Source organism: Rhinolophus hipposideros, assembly GCF_964194185.1.
Source record: "Rhinolophus hipposideros genome assembly, chromosome: 4".
NCBI classification, from domain to species: domain Eukaryota; kingdom Metazoa; phylum Chordata; class Mammalia; order Chiroptera; family Rhinolophidae; genus Rhinolophus; species Rhinolophus hipposideros.
Genome location: NC_138050.1, coordinates 21,602,897 through 21,627,704, shown reverse-complemented (window position 1 = coordinate 21,627,704; position 24,808 = coordinate 21,602,897). Strand labels below are relative to the sequence as shown.

Genomic DNA, 24,808 nt, shown 5'->3' with positions numbered 1-24,808 from the left:
TAGATAGGAATGGGTTATTTTGTTAATCCCTTCAGCATGGGCAAACAGAGCAAACCTGACAGACAAATTCCACTAGAAGGCACCAGCTCCCTTCTCCAAGCAGGCAAGGGAAGATATAAAAATAAGAGCTTTTGCCTCAGTCACTGGGCATCTCATTCGGGACCCCCCCCCCCCCGCACTCCTCCTTACCCCCTCAGCCCCGTATCCCCCCACCCCCGATCGAGAGATCTGACCCTTTGCTTTTAATAAACTATCCTCTTTTACAACTCCTCGCCTCTCCTTGGTCCGTGCTTCCATTTTTCGGTTTCGCGAGACACGATCCCGGCACTCACAGAAATTTCCTTCATCAATTATATCCCTAAGCATTTCCCCATATCCTTTATATGCTGTAGGAGACATTCTTGATTATGTAACAGAACCCTGCTTCCTTTCCCTCCACCCTACCAGGTCTGCAGTGATGATATCTCAGGGAAGGTGGGCCTCTCCCACAGTCCCAAGGGGATATGTTATCCTTAGTCTAAACCAGGGTTGACAAACCACTGCCTGCTAGCCAAATTTAGCCTGCCACCTCTTTCTGTATGGCTGTGAGCCATACAAAACATTTTTTTACAGTTTTAAATGACTGAAAAAAATTTTTTAAAGAATATTTTGTTACAGGTAAAAATTATATGAAATTCAAATTTCAGTGTTCATTAAGTTTCATTGCAATATAACCACACTTACCTGTTAGTGTCTATGGCTGCTTTTGCTTGCAACATCAGAAATGAATAGATGTGAGTGACAGAGATTGCATGCTCGGCAAAGCCTGAACTATTTACTAGCTGGTCCTCTTCAGAAGAAGTTTGCTGACCCCTGTTCTAAACCAATTATGGTAACTCCATTCTCTTCTCAATGTTTATGTTTTGGGGGAGCATGAGACTCAGTTCTGGGCCAATGAAATTCAAGGGGCAGTTTGACAGAGGATTCTTAGACTTTTTTCTCTGATAAAAAGGAAGTGCAGGACAATGATCCTTGTTGCTTTTGGATGATGCATGTGAGACTGTGATAGAGCCGCAGCAGCCACTTTGTGATCATGAGGAAAAAAGCCAAGCGACTCACAGAGAAGCTGACCCAGTACTTTTGAACTGTTAAATTAACCAATCCTAGAACTTTATACTTCCAGATTTCTTTTTGTGTTCAAAATAAACATACAGACATTTGGGCATTCTGTTACTTACAGCCAAATATATCCTCAAGCATATGATTTAAGAAAACAAGTTTTAAAATTATGGCACAGTATTTCCTCTTATTGAAGATCCATTAAATTTTAACATTTTATGAGCATTTCACCTAATTCTTTGCTATTATAAATTATATAATGTTATATAATATTATAAAATATTAAAATTAATATAAAATATCAAAATTATACAAATATTATAAATTATATAATTACTTAAAAAAACATCTATTTTACAAATTCAAACCTAAGGCTCATGGAATACGCACCTCAGCTATTAAAAAGCTGCCAAGGAGAAGACAAATAAAAAAAAGGTGGGTAAAAGGTACAAATTTCTAGCTATAAGAAATAAATACTAGGGATGTAATGTACACTATGATGGCTATAGCTAACACTGCTATATAATATGTAGGAAAATTGTTAAGAGAGTAAATCCAAAGAATTCTCATCACAAGGTGAATTTCTTTTCCTTTTAATTCTTTTTATTGTATCTATGTGAAAAGATAGATGTTAGCTGAACCTACTGTGGTAATCATTTCACAATATATGTAAATCAAACCATCATGCTGTCTGCCTTAAACTTCTACAGTGATGTATGTCAATTATTTCTCAATAAAACTGGAAAACAAACAGAAATTGCCTCCCTTTAAAATGTTGTCCTACTGGTGATGGAAGGAGAACTGACTCTGGGTGGTGAACACACAATGGGATTTATAGATGATGTAATACAGAATTGTACACCTGAAATTATGTAATTTCATTAACAATTGTCACCACAATAAATTAAAAAAAATATTGTCCTACTAACTCATTTATGGGGTACAAATTACCCCCTTATTCCATGTAAACAGAAATCCAAATCTGTGTTTATTTCCGATTAAAACTCTACCTGATTCTAAAAAACGATTTGAGGGAGTTTTCAATGAAAATTATATCAGCAGCCAAGAATATTCCATAGTTGAAATTGTGTAATGAAAGCATTTTTCCTTCTTTCACATTAATGAAAAGTACCCTTGAATTAGAGATAATTTATGTTTTTGAATTATTTGCGACTCCAATTAACACTTTGTTACAACACACCCACATGACATCAGGGCCAAAATCCTTTAAGTGGTGAAATTATTTCTCCTTTTAGTATCATTAACCATTGTATTGTGAAATTCTGTTGACATAGAAAGACTCCCTTTTCCATGTAGCCATTCTGTCTGTCCTCTCACCTCTGACCTATGTCACATCTGCCGCTTCATCACAGGGCCAGCTGTACTAATGTCCCTGGATTTTGCAATCCCAAGTGCAACAAACAGCTACCTGAAGCAAAGAAGTCAGTGCATTGACTTGTCTGTTTTTTTGAACCCAGGTCTGAAATGCTATTGGGTTGATCTATCTACATTGAGAGCCATGATTAATCAAAAATTCTGTTCTCAAGAGGCTGTCAGATTCCTGGGGAATTACCCTTAGAACAAACTTTGCATGGACACTTTCATGATTCAATGCCAACCAATCAGTTCTCTGAGCTCCTGTGAGATGTTAAGATTTTTAACATCTGTATATTTGTTTCTCTATTCCTAAAACAGAGATAGCAGAAAGAGCCACTGCTGTGAAGAATTTTAGAGGGAGATTTATTCCAGGAGAAAGAACGTCTAGTTCCTGCAAACTTTTTGCTTTTAAGAGGAAGCATTCTGGAAGGTATTACTATATAGCGTAGTGGTTAAGAATATGAACTTTGTTGAACAACTAGAATTCAACAAGAACTAGAATTGGACAGAACTTTGATGCGTCCCAACTCTTCCCTTAGTATGTGTACAACACTGGGCAAGTGACTTGACCCCTCTAACTAAGCCTGTTTCTTCCCCAGCATCATTCATGCCAGCCATGAGGATACAGCAAGTGGAGGAAAAGCAAATGAGAGTTTGTGCAAAAAAGGCAACCCCTGTAGATTAGGGGTTAAAATTTTACATGAAAGTTTCCTGCTTACTTCTTAGTTTACAGAATAAATTGAGACTGAGGGTTGTTAAGGAGAGATGAGGGAGAGAAGAAATGTATAAAGCTTGGCGAGAGTGATGAGAATTTGGAACAACCCTTGTGAGGGTCAGAGAGGAAGGGGCTAAAGGGAGACAAGACAAAGTAAGGGGGGGGTTAATCTGCAGTCGCACATGGTGGATTGCTCCTGGAGCAGGGGGGTTCAAAAGAGATGCAGTATGGTGATAGCTGGGTTTCAAAAGGTTAAAAGACTCACTAAAGGTCACAGATTTTTATGTAGGCATCTTGGCTCCAAATCCAGAGCTCCTTCTAATCTATAACAGGAGATCTGGGTCTGTCCTTCATTAACCTTCCTTTGGCCCTCATTTTTCGAGTTTGCAAAAGCTACCAGACCAGGTGATACTAAAAGTCCTGCAGTTCTCTAGGAGTTGTAACTGGTGGTTCTGCTCCTGGATCTGCTTCCCACAAATTATGTTACATGTTACTCTGGGCAAGTCTTGAAATGCCCTAGCTTGTTTCTGTAATTAAATTATGCTCCAGAAGCTTGAGTTCTCAAGTGCTGATCCTGTAAAAACAGCCTTTGTGCTGTTTTGATGCATGCCCCAATTCATCAGTAGCTCTGGGGCCTTCAAGCACCTCCCTCAGGGAAGTCTATTCAGTTGTGTGTTCAACTAAAGTACTCGCACAAGTCACGTCATACATTTAAGTCTCTGGCATGCATCAAAAATCACTTAACTACATTGGCAATAGTCTAATACCATATCCAAACAGGGCAGACAGTTATAAAAGAAAATGATACCATGTTTTAAGGAAGAAAACATGGTGTAGAAAAGAAGCATAAACCAAAGTAGTCCCAAGGCCATGACGGAATGTTCCACTGAGTAGCTGCCAGGGACAGACGGAGACCCTTGACACTGAGTAGGTGTTAGCTCTGTGTCTTAGGGCCCTAGAGAAAATGCCTTTCCTCCTGGTATACAGCAGATTCTTTGAGTAGTGCTCTTTAAAAAAAAAAAAAAATCAATGTACTTTTAGTTTTTTAAATTATTTTTTTAACTACGGTTGACAGTCAACATTATTTTATATTAGTTTCCGTTGTACAGTATAGTGGTTAGGTATTTACATAATTTATGCAGTGATTCCCCGCAATTAGTCCACTCCTCACCTGGCATTATACATAATAGTGTTTTTTTAATAAACTGCCCGAGAGCCACAGACATGGCCCAAAATATGAGACAGGAGGACTCAGAGTTACATTTTTCATCAGTGGGGATAGATTTCCTTGGAGGAGGTAGAATCAGAAACGTTTTGGGGATTTTTCAACCGGCAATAAGCATATCTATTTTTCATCACGTCCTTTCCAGTACTTTTGTACTCAATTAGAATTGAAAATTAAGGCCTTGATCCCAGTTCTAGCAAGGTTAACCAGCCTAAAGACTTTTGTCAGTCCTCGGAACATCCAACCCCCCCAGCCCCCGCCCTGAGCTCTAACTAGAGTCAGCCTCGCGGGGGCCTCGGGGCATCCAGGGGAAAGACAGCAACTCAGAGGCGGGGCCCTGTGCGCCGCAGCCCCGGCAGCCCAGGCAGGCCCCGCGGCCCGTGCGCGCTGCTCCCCGCCGCCCGCCGGCCTCCGTTCGCGGGCCGTAGCCCGCCCCAGCCGCGGGGGCGCTCTCGAGCCCGGCGGGGCTCCCGGGGGCGGGGCGGAGGGCCCACCCGCGGCCCGCGGCCCAGGGCCCACGTGGGGGTGAAGCGGCCGCCCCTGCCACGGAGGTAGAGACCAGCACAGGCAGCGGAGCCCGAGCCGGACGCAGCCTGCTGGCGCGGCGGTGAGAGCGGCCCGGCCCGGCGCTCGCGGGTTGCAGGGGACCGGCCGGGAGGGAGAAGCGGGCGGGCCTGGGTGTCCGGGCGGCGTGACCTTCCCGGGCAGCTGGGGGAGCGGCCAGCGCGCGGCACACGTGCCCAGGGACCCGCGGGCGCCCGTCGCCCGGGCGCTGCCCTGGGGATCGGCGGAGACTCTCGAGCTGCGCGGCCTCTTGTCCGCCGTAACCACTTGCTGGGAAATGTTGCCATCCCTTGCCCTCTTCTCGTGTCATCTAGTCTCCGGGCCGTCTGTGCCCGAGCCCTGGGGGGGACGGAGGCGCTAATGAATGGAAGACTCATGCAGGTTGCTGGGCGGTCAGGGAGCGTTCAGAGCCGGGAAGAGAAAGTTGCAACTCGTCTCCTTAAAATGCCCCTGGTGCGGACGAGGATGACGAGGATCCCGAGGTCCCGGGGGAGGGGAGCCTTGCCCGCTTAGTGGCAAGGCTGGTTTTCGTCCCTACGCCCTTCTGCCCGAGCTCTAGTAACGCCCGAGCTCTAGTAACTGCTGGCGGGCGGCCTCCTACCGCGCCACCTTTAGCCTGAAGCTAGAATCTTCCCGTAGCAGCCTGTTTACCTGGTGGACAATGCAGCCTCATGGATTCTCCTACAAGAAAAATTAATTTCCCCAGAGAACAATTAAGATGTATGGTTAGCTCTGTTGTCTCTCTCCTGAAGTCGGACCCTGGTGTCGTTTTTGGGGGGGGGGGGGTAAAGAGACGCTGAAAGGATTTTGTTTTTATATCCAGGTGGCTCTGAAGGTCACGAATCAGTTGTAACTCACGGTGATCAGTCTTGCTTCTTCCAAGCCATGTCTCTTTCAAACCAAAGCTATGTGTAATTTGAATCAATTACCCACACTTTGAGTTAATCTATTAATTCCCATCACCGTTTACTATCCTAATAGTTCTACAAGTAGTTATTTGTAGGATTTGATGTGTTTAAGTTTGGCTTACCTAAAGGGGTTGGAGTCACGGTGATGACACAGAAGAAAGGCGCAGCAGATCTTACTAAGAAAACGTCCTTACGAAAAAGAGGGAACACAGAGAGGCCGTACTGGACGTGCCCTGTGTGACTCCTTGATGCAATCACAGTTCATCTTCCTCTGGCCTCAAATTTCCATCTGCAAAAGGAGGAGATGAGATTAGGACCTTGATATCCTTCAACAGATATCACCAACTTATGAACCTCAGTAATTGGTACTGCCTCTCCAGGCCTAGCGGTAACATTAAATTGTTGTCTTGTGCTTCAAAGTTAGTTGCTTTGAATACTGTGCTTTTGTTGTTGCTGGTTTTAAATGTTTTTGTAAAGAATGTAAGATTCTTCGTGTGTGGTCATTGGCAACATGCGTCAATTGGTTAAAAAACTTCTTGGTGGCTAAAATTTTCCACTACATTTAGGATGACGGTGGTGTTCATCAAATGATCCAGCCTGCCCATCCCGTCCTCGGAGAGGTAGCCCGACTAGGGTCACACAGGTCTTCAGTGTAATGTGGAATAAAAACTGTTCCTTGTTGTTCACAGAAAAGTCACTTACATAGTTTGAAAATCATACAGACTCGGTTGCTGAGTTGGTTACTTTAATCTTCTACGTTAATCTTCCTTTTTCTAAGTCCATGCCTCAGCAATAGTTGATTTTTGTCTAAAGGTAGAGGAGTAGGCTCTAGTTTTTACAAACTTCTTAGGCTCCAGCCCATACCTACTGAATCAAGATTTCCAGGAGTGAAGCCTAGTTCTTTGAATATTTAACAGGTGCCCCAGGTGGTTCTTATCAAGCAAATCTGGAACACAAAGGACCAGCCGTTGCTTCTCAAGGTGTGCCTGGTGGTCAGGCATTATTGGCAAGTCGGGACTGGCAGCATTTCTGGTCCCACCTGAGGCCTATAAGAATCTGCAATTCAACAAGATTCCCAGGTGATTTGTGTGCATATTACCATTGAGAAAGTCTGGAGGGGACTAAGGACAACAGTGATGTTTAGTGCTGTGCTTGGTAGCTGTTCTAAGGACTCTCGATGCATGGTCACAGTTCATCATCACATCTGTCCCACATAGCTATTTATGATTGTCTTTGTATTATAATGAGAATACCTTTATTATTTACCTTGTATAGATGGGGACCTCCAGCTTTAGGGGGCTACCCTGTTGGTGGCAGAATAGGCATTTCGACCCAGGCAGAGCTCCTGTTTCTTTCCAGGCCAGCTGTTTTGTGACCTCTTCTTAGGGACTCAGCACAGGCTTCTGTCTGAGTTTAGAACTGAGCCTGGTGGACTGATGGTTCAACGTAGGCCTCTGAAAAACTACTTTGAGGTGGCTTGGGACATCTGTGGCTGGCTCCCTTATGTGGCATTTGTTTCTAAGAGTTTCAGAAAGGTTGGTTCGAGTGCCCCCCACCAGTGGCTGTAGCACTGATAACTCAAGGAAGATTTTTGATCTGTGAGCTTTTTGTGCGGAGGTGGTGAGCAGGGACAAAGGAAGGCCAATCGCTAAGTTGCAGCACCTTGAGTCCACTCCCTTTGGTGTAATGTAGAGCTAATTTCTTGGCTCCTGGAAATTCAGGTCCATTAACCAGTCAGCAGGCCTAGAAAAAGGGAGGCAGCAGAAGCCCGGCTGATGTGAACTTTTGTCTCCACTCAGGGGTATGAGGTGCTCGTCATAAGCTCCAAGGAATTGCCTTTCACGGAGCCCAGCAGAAGAGTGGGCGAACATGAAGTCCAATCCTGCCATACAAGCTGCCATTGACCTCACGGCAGGGGCTGCAGGTAATCCCTGAATAAACCCATCTTCTCCTCCTTAAGTACCTTCTACAAGTGATAGCGAGGGAAAGTGTGGTGAAAATAATACCTTTGTCGCCCCAGAAGCAATATGCTTTAACTTGGAATGAATCTATGTAATAGAAGTGTAATATTGGGTTCCGAGTACAGGAGAAGGTAGTTCCCAAGATTCCCGGTTTATAGCTGGAAAACATCACAGCTCCAAGATGAAGGCCCTTGTCCATTGTCACACAGCTGGAATTTGCAGGTGACTTGGGATTCCAGTCCAAGCCTGGCAGTCTTCACAGCCCTTGCAGTACAAAAACAACAGTGCCATCTCTCTAAGGAATTCCAGTGACTGTCCTCATCACTGCTGAGGAAAGAAAGGAGGACATCCTTTAGCATTGTCTTTGGTAAACAAGACTGACGTTCACTGTGTCTTAAAGCCCTGGAAGGAAACGTGAGGCCCTAGGATTTGCTGGGGAAGGGTGGGCTGGGCTTAGGGCTGAGCCCCTGGGCACACTGTGGCCCCACGGGGCACAGGTAAGTACTCCCAGGCAGTGCTTGCAACACACAGGCCACGCTTTTTCCAAAGATCACCTTTGCTCAGCCTGACGCAAAGGACAGAATGGGAAGTGCATGGCTGGTAACTGGTTCTCCAGATTCCTGTGTTATGTTAGCGCTGGAGAAAGCACTCAAATGCTCAGACTTTCCAGATGAAAACCCCGTTTTACCCTTGCCTCCCACACCAATTCTTATAATGGGTTGCAGCTCCCAGGAGTGGGAGCTGAGGGGTAGGTTGTCCCCTGTCTTCTTATCCAGTAGGACCTCACAGGTCAACAGATCAAGTGCAATCAGACAGCCACCTCCTCTCGTCCTGTCTTTCGCTTCATTGTAAGAAAGAAATTGCTGTTCAGAGAACAGAATATTTTCCCATGAACCGAAAGTCGGCCAAGGTAGGCTAATGAGGAAGGCTAGAGACATGGCTTTGCAGACACTGATTAAGAAGTGCAGAACAAAGGCTCTGGCTTCCAGGTTAGCCGCCAAGGTGTGTCCCGCCTGCGGAGAAGGGGAAGCTAAGGGCTGCCTGGGTTCCACCCCAGTGGCCTCTTGCCTGCTGTGTGCTTTGGGTCAGCCCCTCACCCTGCTGTGGCAGTGAGCTGTACCCCTCCCTCCACACATCCATGCCACATTCAGACATTAACATGGAAACAGTGGAACCATTTGGTATCAGCAGTAGGCGGATATTTAGCCATATGAGAAATTTTCAGCTTTTGGAATTAAATATCCGCCTTGAGTCAGTCTACCATAGATGTCACATCTGTTGTGATAGAATTGAAAAGCTTACCTTTTCCTAGAAAGCCATTTGTGTGGACAGGTATGTGGGTGCCACGTTTATAATTTACAGTACATTTTAGATCTATAAATTACAGCAGTATTGTTGTAAGGCATTTGCTGGTAACTGCCTTTTTATAATAGTATGACCATGTATGGGGCTCTTGTAACTGCTAGCATTTACTTTTCCTGATAATGTTGGTAGGCATTTCTTCCTGCGTATGTTTGACCCCTTTGCCCTCTTCATCCTCCCCACCCCCTTTCCCTCTGGTAACCTTCGTTCTGTTGTCTTTGTGAGTTTGTTTCTTAAATATTTTATGTAAGCCTTCTTTTCAGTGTTGATGAGGCTTTAATAACTTCATCCAGTGGTTATGTTTCCTGACTCAAGCAGAGGACATCCGAGATACGTATGGCGTCCTTGCTGGTCCAAGGAAAGTGGAAACACTAACCAGTGGCAGTTCCAAAAATTCTGACCCAGTCCAGGTTCTGGGGATGTTACAGAGTGGTTTTAGGTCTTTTTCTCACATTCAGAATTTTTCTTGAAGTAATCTAATGCTATTCAGATTTGCTATATTTCTCTTACAGTATAAAAGCAAATAAATAGATGATTTTTGCTAAGCAAAGGTATGTTTCAGTCCATTCACTATCTCAATACAAATCATTCATTGGTAGTATCCAAATAAGAGGCTTTTCTAGAGGGTCAAATAGTTAACTCTTCAGGGATTAATTAGCCACTCAGTTTTCTTTATCTATTGCTTTGTTGTTTTTCTGCTAGTCATCAGGCAAAGAGGAGTGATTAACTCTTCCCAGACTTTCCCTCCCTTTTTATATGGCTACACACACACACACACACACACACACACACACACACACACACACACACACAGTAACTGCTATTAACCACTTGTTTGTGGAAGATACAGCAGAGCCAAGCTTTAAGCTCAGGTTTCTCTGACCCCATTGCCAATGCTGCTAAACACATGCCACAGCTTTACATCTGGTGGCTTTGAATGTGGAGCACACATCTGTTCCTCTACCATGTGAACTTCAGGGCTGGAGCTGGGTGCTGGGCACATACATTGTTTATCGCACTGGGCTAGAAGATTTGGGGGGCAGGAGGTCAAAATGAGATGAAGCAGAGGTCAGCACTGGGGTGGCTGCCTGTCCCTCATTTCCATGGGTTATCAAGGCTGCACTCTAAAACACAGCCGTAGACTCGTGCTGGAGAAGACTTCTGTCCTGGTTGCAGGGGGCACAGCATGTGTTCTGACTGGGCAGCCATTCGACACGATGAAAGTGAAGATGCAGACATTCCCCGACCTGTACAGAGGCCTCACCGACTGCTGCCTGAAGACGTACTCCCAGGTGGGCTTCCGGGGATTCTACAAGGGGACCAGCCCAGCGCTCATCGCCAACATCGCCGAGAACTCTGTCCTCTTCATGTGCTACGGCTTCTGCCAACAGGTGGTGCGGAAAGTGGTGGGATTGGACCGGCAGGCAAAGCTGAGGTGAGCTGAGGACACTGACACTTTCTTGGTTTGTTAAAAAATAGCAACAACCCTGTTATATAGTCAAGGTTTTTATGATACTTGACGGGGAAGAATGTTTTCTTTTTAAAAAAATAATTTCTTCCTGATGATGAACGTGTTGTCATGGTACTGAAATACACAGTTGCATTACACAAAGGGAGAATTGCCGATGCACTGGGAAAAGGAGGCCCCCTCACGTCGGCATTCTTCAGGAGAGTGCTTCTCAGATGCTGACGGTGGTGCCACTTTTCTGGTGGGCAGAAGTGCTGCACAGAAACTACAGAGCAACTTGTGACCCAAGGTTTAAGTTCTACTCAGCACAATACAGAGTCCTGGAAGAAGTCGCCTGAACCCAGTAGGTTTGAGGAGAAACTTGGAAGTTTAGGAGGGGTCAGAAGCATCTGAGAAAACACAGGTGAACGTACTGTTTTCTTTGGCCGAGTCTGGCCTGAACATCAATCAGACTTTGGCCTGTCATCCTTGGGTATTTATTATACGGAGACTAAAAGGAATTCACCGGGATGTTCAGCCTTGCCTTTTTTGAGCACTGACTTATTTTTTAAATCATTTAAAAGTATTCCATCAGCTTTGTAGTTGCAAAGGACAGTCTTTTTGGTTGTTTTGGTGGGAATTGGAAATCCTATTGCATCTACAGGTCTTACATAACTAAAGTAGGTTCCGTTTGTTCAGAAATGTACTCTGGACAAGCCTAGAGATCTAAAGATATGCCCTTGTGTACGCGAGCATTCTGTCTTGATGGGGAGAAGCTGTCGTTTAAAGGCTTGGGACTGGATGAGCTCACTCAGAGAGACAGTGTCCATGGAGGGCTGAGCACTGACCCTAGAACCCTCCAGCACAGACGGGGTCAGGAAAAAGAGGAAGGAAAGAAATAAGCAGGAGACGACCAGGAGAGTGAGGTTTCCCATGAGAGACACTGACAGGAACAGTCTGTTGTGACTGTAGCTCGGCCCACCCAAGGGAGAGACTGTTCTGAGGGCACCTGGTGTGTGAGTTTCCGGCGTCCTTAGAGAAGGACCCACTGGGGAGAAGATGGGAAATGGTGAGCAACCACCTGAGATTTCCTGCAGGAAAGAAACCCTCCTATTCCCCTTGGCCTCACCCTGTACTCTCCTCTTTTTTGAACTTGCATTCTTCTTCTTTTTCATCCCGTAGAACAGTGTTTGCTTGTCACCTGTTGGGGAAATGCCGCCTTGGAGTTTACACAGCTCTGCCATGTATGTTACATGTCTGGTTGCTCCAGCTTGGATGTTGGGCAAGTAGGGATGGCCTCAGAACCCTTTTTATTTAAAGCATAATGGCAAATATACCAAAGTATCAATAGTGCCTGTTTTGGAGAGGTGGAACTATGAGTAATTTTTTTTCTTCCTCTCCATGTTTTGTATATTACTGGGTGTCTTAATTCTGGCTTCTATAACAAAATACCATTGACTGCCTGGCTTAAACAACAAACATTTGTTTCTCACAGTTCTGGAGGCTGGCAAGTCCAAGATCAAGGTGGCAACTGATTCAGGGTCTGGTGGGGGCCCTCTCTCTGGTCCTGTGAAAGGAGCAAAGCAGGTGTACTGTTTTATAGATGGGGAAATGAAGTGCAGATACTACATGCTCAAGATCACGGGTTAATGACAGAGAGCCAGGACTCAAGCCTGTGTCTTCTGAGTCCCCGTCCAGCAGTCTTTCCATGAACACTGCTGGGGCTCTGGAATATTGTGTAGGGGTTGGATCTAGAGAAAAGATTAATAAGCAGAAGCAGTGAGAGGAAAGAACTGCTTGTGAGAACCTGTTGTGAATTTCTGCAGTAATACTGTAAATATTTGTCTGTTCCCGATTTGAACACTGCCCCGAATGGTGTCCTCCTTTGAACTTTGGCTGGATGGGGTCTTACATGCCAGGAGTGTTCAGGTACATGTTTGTCGAACGGGTGATAGTTGATTCTTACCAAATCCCATCCGACACCTGTTGTCATTTCAATTCCACCTCTAAACGCTTATACTTTAGGCACAGCTGGGGCCCATGGACCTCATTTAGTGCACTGGTAGGTGAAAGTATTTATTAGAAAGCCAAAGTCCACTGCAGATCTGATCTGGCCTTGTTGTTGCAACATAACAACACGCTTCGTGTTTGTTCAGGCATGCGAGCCATTACTGCACCTTAGATTGACTGGTCGGCTACATTTACTGATGCTACCTTTGTTCCAGCCATCTTGGCAAATTGGTTCATGACCCTAATTGCCTGTAGCCTGTCAGCAGGTTGACAGAGAGTCCCCGAAGGAGGCCAAGTATGGATCTGCAAGCTGGCTGAAAGATAGCGGAAACTATTTCAAGCTTTGGTTTTGACAACCAAGCTAAGCAGGAATGGAGTGGGAAGGAATGAGATAAGTGGCGGACAGTTTTCACACGAGTGTCCGCACAGTTGTGTATCTCTCTCTGGAAAGGGTCCAATGTCTTATTCTCTAAAATCAAAAGGAAGTCCATATTGCAAGCACCTTCCTCCAGAGTGAAAGCCAACTCCAAGCCAGCCGTCTGAGACCTGACACCTACCACACGTCCATCCGCAGCACCAAGGCCAGGCCACCAGGGGACATTGGGGCCAGAATTGGAGGCGGCCCTTGATTATACACTAATGTTTGACATCTGTTTATGTAACTATTAGTTTATTGGAACTTTAGGACAACTGAATGTGGTAGGTCTATTTAGCTTTTGCTCAGAATTTGGAGAACAATTGTGAGGGGATCTCTCTGCCTGGGGCTGTCAGCGGAGGGGATTTCCCCGAGGGGCGTTTGGGAATCTGGGCTAGTAGTTTAGTGACAGCAGGATGCTGGCATATAACGGGTGAGCCTCAGGGAGCCAGATGTCCTGCTGTGAGTGGCACAGTCCTTCTGCCCAATGAGGGGTTGTTTTGCTCCGTATGTGACCTGTGCTCCCAGGATGAAACGCTGTCTTGGGATTTGGAGAGGGTCTTCTTTTCTGACCCCCATGAACTCTCAGGGAGGTTTTCCTGGTAATTTGTTTCTTAGACTTTCCTCCATATTCTTGAACTTGTATTGGATTCCAGTTTCACAGCCCTGCTGGTGACTGTGGCTGGTGGTACTGAATGGCTGTGAGACTAGGGGAGTACTTCTGGTTTTGTGTTTATGTGCATTCATTCCTCCACTTACATTTCCAGCTTAACCATTTTACCCACAGCTGCTGAGCTGGCTGACCCACATGGGCTTCCCACTCTCCTCCAGCATCGTCACACTGTCCTTGTGCCCTCTGCATCGTTGCGGAGGTCAGAAGGTCATCAGCTGACCTGGGAAATCTTTTTGGAATGAGCAACTTTTTGATTAACAGTTTATCCTGGATTTTCATCTGTGTCAGTTACATTACATGTCTGGTTGCTCCAGGTTGGATTTTGGGCAAGTAGGGATGACCTCAGAACCCTTTTTATTTAAAGCGTAGTGGCAAATATACCAAAGTATTAATAGTGCCTGTTTTGGAGAGGTAGGACTATGAGTAATTTTTTTCCTCCTCTCCATGTTTTGTATATTACTGGGTGTCTTAATTCTGGCTTCTATAACAAAATACCATTGACTGCCTGGCTTAAACAACAAACATTTGTTTCTCACAGTTCTGGAGGCTGGAAAGTCCAAGATCAAGGTGGCAACTGATTCAGGATCTGGTGGGGGCCCTCTCTCTGGTTTGCAGACGGACACCTTGCTGTTTTCTGCATGGGAGAGGGAGGGAGGGCGGCAGGGAGGGAGAGACAGAGAGAATGAGAATGAATGAGCGCGCAAACTGGTTCTCTGTCTGGTCTCTTCTTATAAGAGAACTAATCCCACATAAGGGCTCCACCCTCAAGACTACATCTAAACCTGGTTACCTCCCAAAAGTCCCCCCCCTTCAAATACCATCACATTGGGGTAAGGCTTCAACATAGGAATTTGGGGATGGGAGACACAAATATTTGGTCCGCAGCACTGTGCCCAATAAAAAGAGCATGGATTTTGCAGTCAGGCAAATCCTGAGTTTGAATCCTAGCATCGCCACTTAGTAGCTGCGTGACTTTGAGCACATATGTATCACCTTTAAGAGTCATTTTCCCCATATGGAAATTGTGGTGTTGCTGTCAGCTTCCCAGGGCTATGGCATCCATAGATGCAAGATCCTGGAGGGCACCCAGGAAGTGTTTCTCTCCGTTCATATTCGCTGTCCTCTAACGCTGAAGTGTTTCAGCATGGTGAGTGCTGAGTGAATGAGTAACAGGACAGGTAATTGGCCTCTTGTGCTGTGTCTTTTCAGTGATCTGCAGAATGCAGCTGCCGGTTCCTTCGCCTCTGCGTTTGCTGCACTGGTGCTCTGCCCCACTGAGCTTGTGAAGTGCCGGCTACAGACCATGTACGAAATGGAGATGTCAGGAAAGATAGCCCAAAGCCAGAAGTAAGCACCCCGGGCGCTAACTGTAGGTCTCTGTTGCCTTAGTGTATTGAGTATTTTGTAATTTTATATTGTACTAAAATTAAGTGGCAGAGAAAAAAACAGAGTTATGTACTTCAAAATGTGTTTCTGGAATATTTTCCCCTACCAGTCAGAGGATAATTTTCTGAACGGACTGTGTGTGATGGTTGGACCCATCACCCCACCTGACAGATATTTAATACCCCACAGAGCTCCAAAAGTATAAATCTTTAAAACTTTTTATTGAAGTCTGGATGCACAGAAACCATTAGTGTGGGTTTCTATAAATAGTCACAAAGCGAACATGCCTTTGTAACCAGTGGCCAGGTTAAGAAATAAAACATTAACAGCTCCTAGAAAGTTGCCCTCACATCCCTGGGAAGTAGCTTAAGGTATTTTTAAAGAAAGTTATTGTTAGCTCCGAAGGACTTAGGCAAATGGACACTTTGCACAAAAGTAAGTGTTGGTTGACTGTATTTTAGGTATAGAAGTGCCCACACAAGGGTATGTGGTAGTTTGGGGTTAAGACTTGGATTGGAAGGCTGGCTGATTGTGTCGAGTTGGATTCCTTTGTCACATTCTCATTAGAATGAGAGTGGTGTTGCTGGAAGGACCTGGCTAATGGGTAATGCCTGAGAAGCCTTCTGAAGTCCTCAGACGGAGATAATCATTAAAAGCAGGTGGCCTTTACCACCTCAGGGCTTACCTTCATTGGTCCAAGCCTGGTCACCTGCTGAGAACAAAGGGAGAAGCTAGGGGTTCACCAAGCTGCGCCCAAGTATGTGGTTTTCTGGCATCTGGTGCTCTTGTTCCAGGGACTAAATCTTCCATGGCACATAGCATCAGGAAGAGGAGCCTAGAGGGCAAGTGTCCTGCATTTGGCTGCTGCAGGACTCTGATCTGCTCAAAATAAAAATTCTGGCATACCTGCCTCTCCAAGAACTACAGTCTTAGTGTTTGCCTCTCAGGAATTGAAACTCAGTTCCTAGAATTTCTTTGGTCTTGCTTTCAAGTAACATTTACTCCCTTGCTCATTTCCCTGCATTCACACAAAACAAAACGACTCCTGAAACACCTGGACAAATTTCCTCAAAACATACATCTAAAGAAAGATTGAGGAAATAGGAATTGAGGGAAGTAAAGGACTGGGCAAATACAATACCATTTTATTCTTGCTGAGTTTGGATTCTCCTTATTGTAACTTCACTTATTCACTGTGGAAAAAATGGGCATTAGCTCCTCTACATCATGGATAATATGACTTCTAGAAATGTATGAATCCATGTAGGTAAAATTTCTTTACCATACAATAAACAGTTAAGGTGATGAAACTTGTTATAATCTTATCTATACTTCTCTGAGATATTTCCTTCCCCCATAAAGCTTTTATTCTCAGAATTCTGGTTCTTCTCTTTCTAAAACGAGCTGCTTCCTTTCAAGAGTTGAATCAGCTCTGTGATTGGGTGCAATTGCGATTGTTGTCCTTTCTCCCCCACCTGCCTTAACACTCCAGCTCTTTCTCCTCCCAGTACAGTTTGGTCTGTCGTGAAGAGTATCCTCAGAAAGGATGGCCCGTTGGGCTTTTACCATGGACTCTCAAGCACTTTACTTCGAGAAGTACCGGGCTATTTCTTCTTCTTCGGCGGCTATGAACTGAGCCGATCGTTTTTTGCATCAGGGGGCTCAAAAGATGAACTAGGTAAATGGGTTTTCATTAGGTTTGATGGTGTCAGCTTTCCAATGGTGTGGTTGCTGCAGATTCCATGCAAAAATGCGCCCCCTTGTGGCCAGTTCGCCTGGCACTGGGATTTCGGGATGCTGGAAAGCAACGGGGAGCTGGCGATTGCGGGCACCTTCCTCTGGGTGGCGCTGGTGACTGCCGGCACCTTCCGCTGGGCTTGGTAATTTCCTCAGGACTGGCTGAAGCAGTACATCCCAAACTTCTTTACTGGAATAATATTTGTTAATTTGTTCTGGCTCCATTTTAGGGGTGAGGAAATACAGAAATTACTTTCCCTATGGGAAATCAGCAATATGTGGGTAAATCACCTATAAATCATCTTGCAATAAGCTTAAAGCTTGGTAATAAATCTTGATACTATTTTGAAAACAGTGAAAAGTGTAGTTCTTTCTAACTTATCCTATTTAGCTGCTTGACACAACATATCAGTGTTTAGCTCTCATGAGTGTGATCACTTTTTTCTTAAATACCTCCCGTCCGTGTTTTGGACCTCTTCTGGGCATAGTCCAGCTCCCAGGCTTAACTGTTGCATTTAGTAAGACAACTTTGGTTTTTTGTGGTAAAGGAAGAATCGGGGCTGTTGGGCATTAAAATATTAAAGAACTTCAGAGTGAGAAAGTTGAAGATACGACCTATGTTTCAATGGTCTCCAGTCTCATTCATCCTGGTAGGGCACTGCCATGCTCCCGGGGGCCTGCTGGTTGTGTGTGGACCAGCCCTCAAGGACAGAGCAGGAGGGCCACAGCATCACACTGACCAGCCTAAATATGACCCTCACTAGGGCTTCCGGTCCTGGCGAGATGAGGGGTAGACCCAGACTACCACACGGAAACTGTGCTCTTAGAGCTTTGGCAGTTGCCTCAGAGAACTGTGTTCCACAGCGTTAGCATTTGTATTTGCATCTACCTGCGGCCACTTCTACCTTGACCTCTAGAAATGTCACATCAGCCATTCTTGAGACAAAACACTGTTTGCTAATGTTCTTCTCTAGGCCCCGTCCCTTTGATGTTAAGTGGTGGAGTTGGTGGAATCTGCCTCTGGCTTGCTGTTTACCCAGTGGATTGTATCAAGTCCAGAATTCAAGTTCTTTCCATGTCTGGAAAACAGGCAGGATTTATTGGAACCTTTATAAGTGTTGTAAAAAATGAAGGTGAGTCTGCTAATTGCAGAAACAGGGTAGGTATGTATAGAGTGACAGGTCATTTCACTGCTAGTCTTGTCGAAGTTATGTATCATTGCTCTCGTCCCCCTGCCTCATATCCCTTTCTAGCATTGTATATTAATCCATGTTTGTGGATTTGTTTCCAACCCCTGTTCTTTAGCTTACTTTAATTATTTTCAAGGATGTTTCAAGTTCTTATTCCTAACTGCTGTGCCAGGTACCTTTTAGGATTCTTTGTACTAAATAGCGTGGCGGGAATTATTAAAATATGGACCTTAAGGGGATGTTTCAAAGTTAGCACCACTTATTTTACGTAATATAGATATTATCAGAAGATGACCCTAAGAGAACCACTAAGGGATTTAAAAGAATGTACAACATCCTTAATGCTAGGACTTCTAGAATTAAAAATACATTAAGTAATTTCTAAAGGTGATAATGTGATGGCTCGGTGTGAGGTCAGAGGGATAGTGGATGGGGGGAGGGGGGTTCACAGTGTGAGGGATATAAATGATGAACGTCTAAGTATTACCTTGTGTTGTACACCTGAAACTAATAAATTTTTAAAAATTAAATAAATAAATAAATAAATAAATAAAACTTACCTTGCAAAGTGAAAAAAAAATAATAAAGGTGATATTCTATCAATGTTTAGAGTTATGCAGAAGGATGAAGATTTCCTACTCAAATTTGTGTAAAGCCAATTTTATGCTACTAGTGAGTAAAGATCTGCCCTTCTAACATGTACTATAACATGTACTCTTAAAGCTTGGAATGTCAACCCCTCTGTCTTGATTTTAAAACAGAGCACAGTATCAGTATGCACAAACTGTTTCTATAGTATCCCAAATAGAGTACAGATACCTTGTATGTTACTAAATGTAATCCCTTTAAATTTACATAACAATTTATAGTTTTACAAAGTACTTATGAAGTACTTACCTCCTTTATCTAATTCCATCTTCATAACCACCCTGGGCAGCACTAAAAGTAGAAACGGGTCTCCGACTTCCGACTTCCATACCAGCACTGTTTCCTCTGGCCCATTGGCGTATGGCTCCTGCCCCCCTGGAGAAACTGCAAAGCTACTACGGCCTGTGGCTGCCTTCTGTTTGCCCACGTGAGGCTTAGCTCTACCCGATCCATTTACTAGGAGTTAAACAGGCATGAGATCGCTGTATGCTTTCTGAGCATGACCCAACTTTGCTGGAAGACCTGATGTCCTGTTTCTATTAGTCTATTTAGTTCTATTAGTCAAGGGAAACCTGGAAATAAATCCTTTTGTCACCTGTTGGTTTTTAGTGCTATTGTCTGGATTTGCAAGTATAAAAATATCTATGCTATGCAGCTTTGTGGGATCTCTCTAAGGAAGGGAATCTCAGTCTTTGATCATTCTTTTGTCTTCTAGGAATAACGGCCTTATATTCTGGACTGAAACCTACTATGATTCGAGCGTTCCCTGCTAATGGGGCACTATTTTTGGCCTATGAATACAGCAGGAAGCTGATGATGAGCCAGTTCGAAGCATACTGAAGAGTCCTGGCAAACCTGGATCCAAGTACAAGCATAACTACAATTCATCTCAGGGTTTGATGGAGTACAAGACCAATGTGGAATTATTTTGATTTCGTGAGAATTTTGTTTTTGTCTTCTGTTCTTCTATCCTAAATCTTAAACTTTATGGAGGGACCTCTAGCCTATATCATATAATTTCTGCCCATAATTGTACTGAAATACAAAAGTTGCTGCTCTTGTCGTTGGTGGGACATCCAGGATAAGCCTTTGGCCCTCTGCACCTAATCTGAAAAGCTAAATATAGTTATATCAGGGATTTTGCATTAACCGGCGTATTTGGTTTGGAAGGTGACGTGTGAAGCACAGTTTTGTTCCATGTTTAATCTCCAATTTCACCAGAAGAACCTACAGGTAACGTTGTTTCATGAAGATGGCTATAAATGATTACTTAACTCATTCTAGATGTAGGGTCTCTTTTAAAATCTACTTAGCCCATGCACTATACCAAGTGGTTCAAGTTTTTAAAAAGGTTTCCTGTGGTGCTTGAAAACTAAAACACCATCTCGATTTTAAAGAGGAGAATATACCTGCATACCGGTATGGCGTCCATGTTCCTGATTTAAATTTCAGAGTATGCATCCTGGATTTTTCCAAGATGCTCTAATGTTAAAATAGTGCCATTCATTTTCTGGGTGGGATCATATTGTACTGACATATTGTTGGGTGTGGCCTAGAGTATCAGGCCCTTGGGAACAGCGTGGCCTTCACCTGTGTCAACTTCCATTCTTCTCCTCTCCCAAAGAGCTTCCCCTCTGCTGGGCTCTAGGTAGAGAAAGGGGCTGAGGGGAGGGGGGTGTGCTGCTATGCTTTGTGAAGACCTTGTGGCTGATGGCAGCCCTTAGCTTCTGTCTCTGGACAGGATTCCAGAGTATTCTGTCGGACCACTCACTCATTGCCTCCACCAATTGGAAACCCACCCAGGGAGCAGAGTGCCAAAGCCAAGAGAAGTCCTTGTTCCCTGTCTGGTGACTGAGTGACAGTATTCGTGGGTAGAATCTTCTCAGAACTACACAAAAACGTAGTGTTTGCACGACACAGTGAGTAATGTCAAGGCTGACCCACTCTCAAATGTATCTTGGAGTCCATAACTCCTCCCCATGCGTTTACAGTGTTGGAGCCTCTTATATTTGGTACTGGCAATCAGTGAATTTTAATGATGACTTTATGGGGAGTGTGACTTTATAAAGCAATGAAACAAAAACCGTAATTTTTATTTGGCTATGTTGTACGTATGCACAAACCCCAGTTCCTCTGATTCCCACAGACTTGGGGATGGGCAGCTGTTCTTTAGCCATTTGGCATAAGAGAGTCCCTCTTGTCACCGCTAAAGGAAGCCTCCTCATTCCACGCTGCCCCCAAACTAGCAAGGGCTCTCTCCATAAAAAGTGTTCCTAAGCAGCCGGCAGTGTTAATAACAGGCCACACCGTGTGTGTAGCCCTTCAGCAGAATATAAATCTTGTGTGAAACCTCCAGTCTCCTTAAGCTTTTTGTTCTCCGTGAAGCCTCCCTGGTAAATCCAGCCATATGCCAGAAGCAAAAGGGTCAGGAAAGTGAGGTGCTGACAAACGGGGGCTGCTGCAGACATTGCGGGAGGGGACGCCTGGTGTGGTGCTTGATGTGCCCCAGAGCTATGGCTAGTCTTCCCTTTACTTTTTCTCTGAAAGAAATCCACGTTTCTACCTTACTTTCTCTCCATACTTAAATGGTCCGTAGCTCCTGAGTGGTACTTCGTCTGAAAAGGCCTGGAGTGAAGCAAAATAGAAAATGGCTCTCGCTTCCAGCAGGAAGTGAACTGCTTCAGAGTGCACGGCCCCCCTGCCTGGCGCCCCCGCCTGGCGCCGGTCTGCATGTCTCAGCCTTGTTGGCAGTGGGCCTTTTCACATGTCATCCTTTAAAGATTTAACTAAACATCTTCAATATAAACAGTCTGAGGCAACTATGAGTGAGTGGGAGTAAGGAATGGAAATCTAAGTCGGGCATTTATTGTTCATTCTCTTTGTTTAATTCATGGTTCAGTATTTGGGTATAATTTGTCCCATTTCAGATCTGTACTCCAGACAAAAATATAGTAACTTGAAATACTGTGTTTAAAGAAATTCTAGTATTCTGTATCATTAAATTATTTGCCTAATATTTGAGCATATGAATTTTTGTTTTGTTTTTTTAAGTGTTTTACATGCATGCTAGGAACCAACTGTCAGGAATGTTAAGAGTTATGTATAGTAATATTTCAAGGTGAGGGTTTTATTGAAATGAGCACTGTTTTTTTGTTAAGGGGTTTCTGATGTAAAATAACTTCACTGTAGGTAAACAGACAACAATACACGTTCTTTTTATACACTAGTTATTAGAATTTCTATCTCCCTCCACCAGGCTGTGGATGTGGTATGGCTGATTTGACGGGATGTTGTTCTATTTTTATAAATAAACTTCTTGCTATTAAGTTTTGAATAATTCTATTCTAGTTTAGTAACTTTTGTTTAAGAAAACCAGTCTTTCTGATATGTAAGTTTCTCAAGTTGTTCAAGGGATTCTAAGACAGCAACCTCCAAGGAAGCCCTAAGAAGTTTCTATGAGAAACTCATAATTGCCAGAAATTCTGATGCATGTTGGAGGATTAGGGAAAGGAAACCCCAACTGTATTTCAAAAAGCAAGATTCTCATAAATTGGGGTTTCCTCCCCTTATTGCTAGTAGTGAAAACGATAGATCTTACTCCTCAGTGAGCCAACTAAGCATTTTTTTCCCCATTCAAGTCTGCCACCTGATCTAACCTCTATGGATTATTGTGGTATGAATTTTAAAGGAAAAACTGTATAAGCTTTTCTGCAACCACACATGTGTCTGTAACACAAATTACAGGGAATAATATAGTTATCACATGGAAGGAACTTGAGAGCATGTCCTCCAACAAGATCTTTTCCTCCAGGAGACCCAGATTTGGGAGAGTAGAATGATAACTGTTGTCAGAAAAGCAAATAAAACCTTCACCTAGGCTGCTGCATTGGCAGCTGGGAGCCTTTGTGGGCTATTTGGAAGGAAAAGAAGAAAGCACCTGCACCCAGGCCACCTGTCGTTGTTGCACAGCTTTCCAAGTGACCGTGATGACAGCTCCAGTGGCTCAGAGCTCTACTCCCACTTGGGCACCTCCTAGCCCTTCTCCAATTATAGTACTGCTCTAAATCCCCTTTAAAAGATACCCTGTGGTAACCTCCAGACATTCTCAGCTACAATCTGCGTGGTTAATGGTGAGTGTGCTGGTTACAACATTGCTTGGTTGGAGTGGTCTGCCCCAAACCCCTAAACACGATTTCCCCTCACAAACCTTTTCCTTAGTGTGTGCTTTTTGCAGAGCAAGTTTTTTCAGGAGTGAATATAGTGTGTTTTAGCAGAAGCACTGCTTCTCATTTGTTACTACCTTTACTTCCTGAAGAATTGGTCGAGATTGTTGAGAGCCTTGCCAATTAAAGAAAAAATCAAATAAGGATAATTTCAATAAAGGCAAAATAGAACTGTTTTCAAGGACAATCTTACGGCCTTAAGATACAGTAGCAGTGAAGGTACTTAGAATAAAATAGCACCTGGTACCAAAGAGAAAATGATTCCCTGTGGACACAAGACTAACCAGTGTTTATAATGAAAAGATGACCTTCCTTCAGAGTTCCCCAAGCTTAGGTGAAGTTGGTTGTTAGTGGGGTTTGGTGGATTTTAAAATAATAAATATAGATTTCTCTAGGCAAGGATTTCCTTTGACTTCACTTGTGATGTTACACAAAAGCAGAAGTTACTAAAGATTCTTTATCCTTCATGTTTACCAAGGTTCTCTTACCCTCCCCAGTCTTTGTGTGTAACTGAGAAAAGCTTGTCACACTTTTTGCAGTGCTTGGATTGCAAGAGAAAAGCGTGGGCTGGGGGATGGGCACTGCTGTGTGAACATTTCTCTGGGTTTCACAGTCTTTGCTGCCAATTTGATCTTTGTTAACAGTTTGTAAATCAAATGGCGGAAGAAAATAGAAATTACCTTTCTAATCTGAAATTATCAATGTGAGACAAAGCAGGGAATAAATACTAGTCCAAAAATATGTAAGTCATGAAATAAACCCAGAGCCCTGGGGGTAAATCACAATATTTAAATATCTCAATTATTTTGATAGGAAACTATTATTTCAAAGTTCCTAAAAATGATAACTAATGCTTTTGTGGACTGTGTTTCTCTTGGACGCAAGAACATATATACAAGAACATATGTACATATATAAAAACATAAGAACACCAGCAAGAAAATAGGTTCTGAATTTATAAACATGTGGCAGGGATTGGGAAGAACATGACTCTATTCTAGAAGGGGAGCTACACTTACTATAGGGTACTAGTTACAACTTAATGTCATCAAAATAGATTTCCACCGCAAACTCTGGACGGTAAATGTTCCATGTTTTTGCTTTATGGGGATTATCCAACTCATTTCTTGAAAGATAAAGCCTAGAATAGAAAAAAAAAATCATTACATTTTAAGGATCAGAAAAGCCATGCACTTAAAAAAAACACACAATAACCCCGGAACTAATATTGTATGTTAGCTATATTTTTAATAAAAATCTTAAAAAAGAAAAAAAAAAAGCCATGCAGTAGGGTACCCTTGTTAGAACTTTAAAAAGGATTTGCGTTGCGGACTGTGGTTAGTCTGTGCCCCTTTTCTGTACCTAGTTAGCTTTTTATGAGCCAACGCTCCCACTTACTCCAGTGAGATGCAAAAAATCTTCATTAACAAACACACAGTAATAACATGTCACTGATTGTTTTAACATTGCCTTTTTATGGAATTAATGACATCTGGGTTTAATAAAATAAATTTCTATGTGTGACAGAAATCATCCAGAGAAACTAGATGTGTATTTAAAAAAAAACCAGTAGTAAAATACTGTCTTCTAAACGATGAAGTTGGCATTTTAGGCTGATTAACCATCTCATAACTAATAAAAACAGCTTTCCCAAGAAGTATAGGAATTTAAATGTTGGAGAAATCTTTAGAAGCGTCAAAAAAAAAGTGAGGAGAAAAGTGATCTAACGTGTTGCCTCACCAATAGGAATATGGGGTTTTAAAGGAAAACTGCGTCTTTTAGTAAGAACCAGTTCTGAGGGATAGCACCAGCTGAAGTTCCACTCAGCTGTGTATTTGAGGAACTTTACTTGTTTAGTGAGTCAAAGTT

At 43.6% G+C, this 24,808-nt stretch overlaps 2 protein-coding genes across 3 annotated transcripts in view; one reads left to right on the top strand and one right to left on the bottom strand.

Moving 5' to 3' along the window:
* The first annotated feature begins 4,793 nt into the window (after positions 1-4,793).
* SLC25A15 (solute carrier family 25 member 15) lies at positions 4,794-24,194 on the top strand. Of its 2 annotated transcripts, XM_081046137.1 has the most exons (8): positions 4,794-5,022; positions 6,805-6,966; positions 7,687-7,811; positions 10,387-10,645; positions 14,965-15,102; positions 16,650-16,819; positions 17,853-18,011; positions 19,432-24,194. In XM_081046137.1, the coding sequence occupies exons 3-8, from the start codon at positions 7,757-7,759 to the stop codon at positions 19,554-19,556; spliced, it is 906 nt and encodes a 301-aa protein (XP_080902263.1). In that variant the 5' UTR covers positions 4,794-5,022; positions 6,805-6,966; positions 7,687-7,756; the 3' UTR covers positions 19,557-24,194. The 2 variants fall into 2 exon arrangements, with proteins under 2 accessions (XP_080902263.1, XP_080902262.1); XM_081046136.1 differs by lacking the exon at positions 6,805-6,966.
* LOC308496853 (phosphatidylinositol 3,4,5-trisphosphate 3-phosphatase TPTE2-like) overlaps positions 23,972-24,808 on the bottom strand; it is a gene marked incomplete at its 3' end in the record, with an annotated part of 34,467 nt that continues 33,630 nt past the window's right edge. The window contains exon 15 of the mRNA XM_081046649.1: positions 23,972-24,080. Coding sequence (XP_080902775.1) covers positions 23,972-24,080 — 109 coding nt within the window. The remainder of the gene's footprint in view (positions 24,081-24,808) is intronic.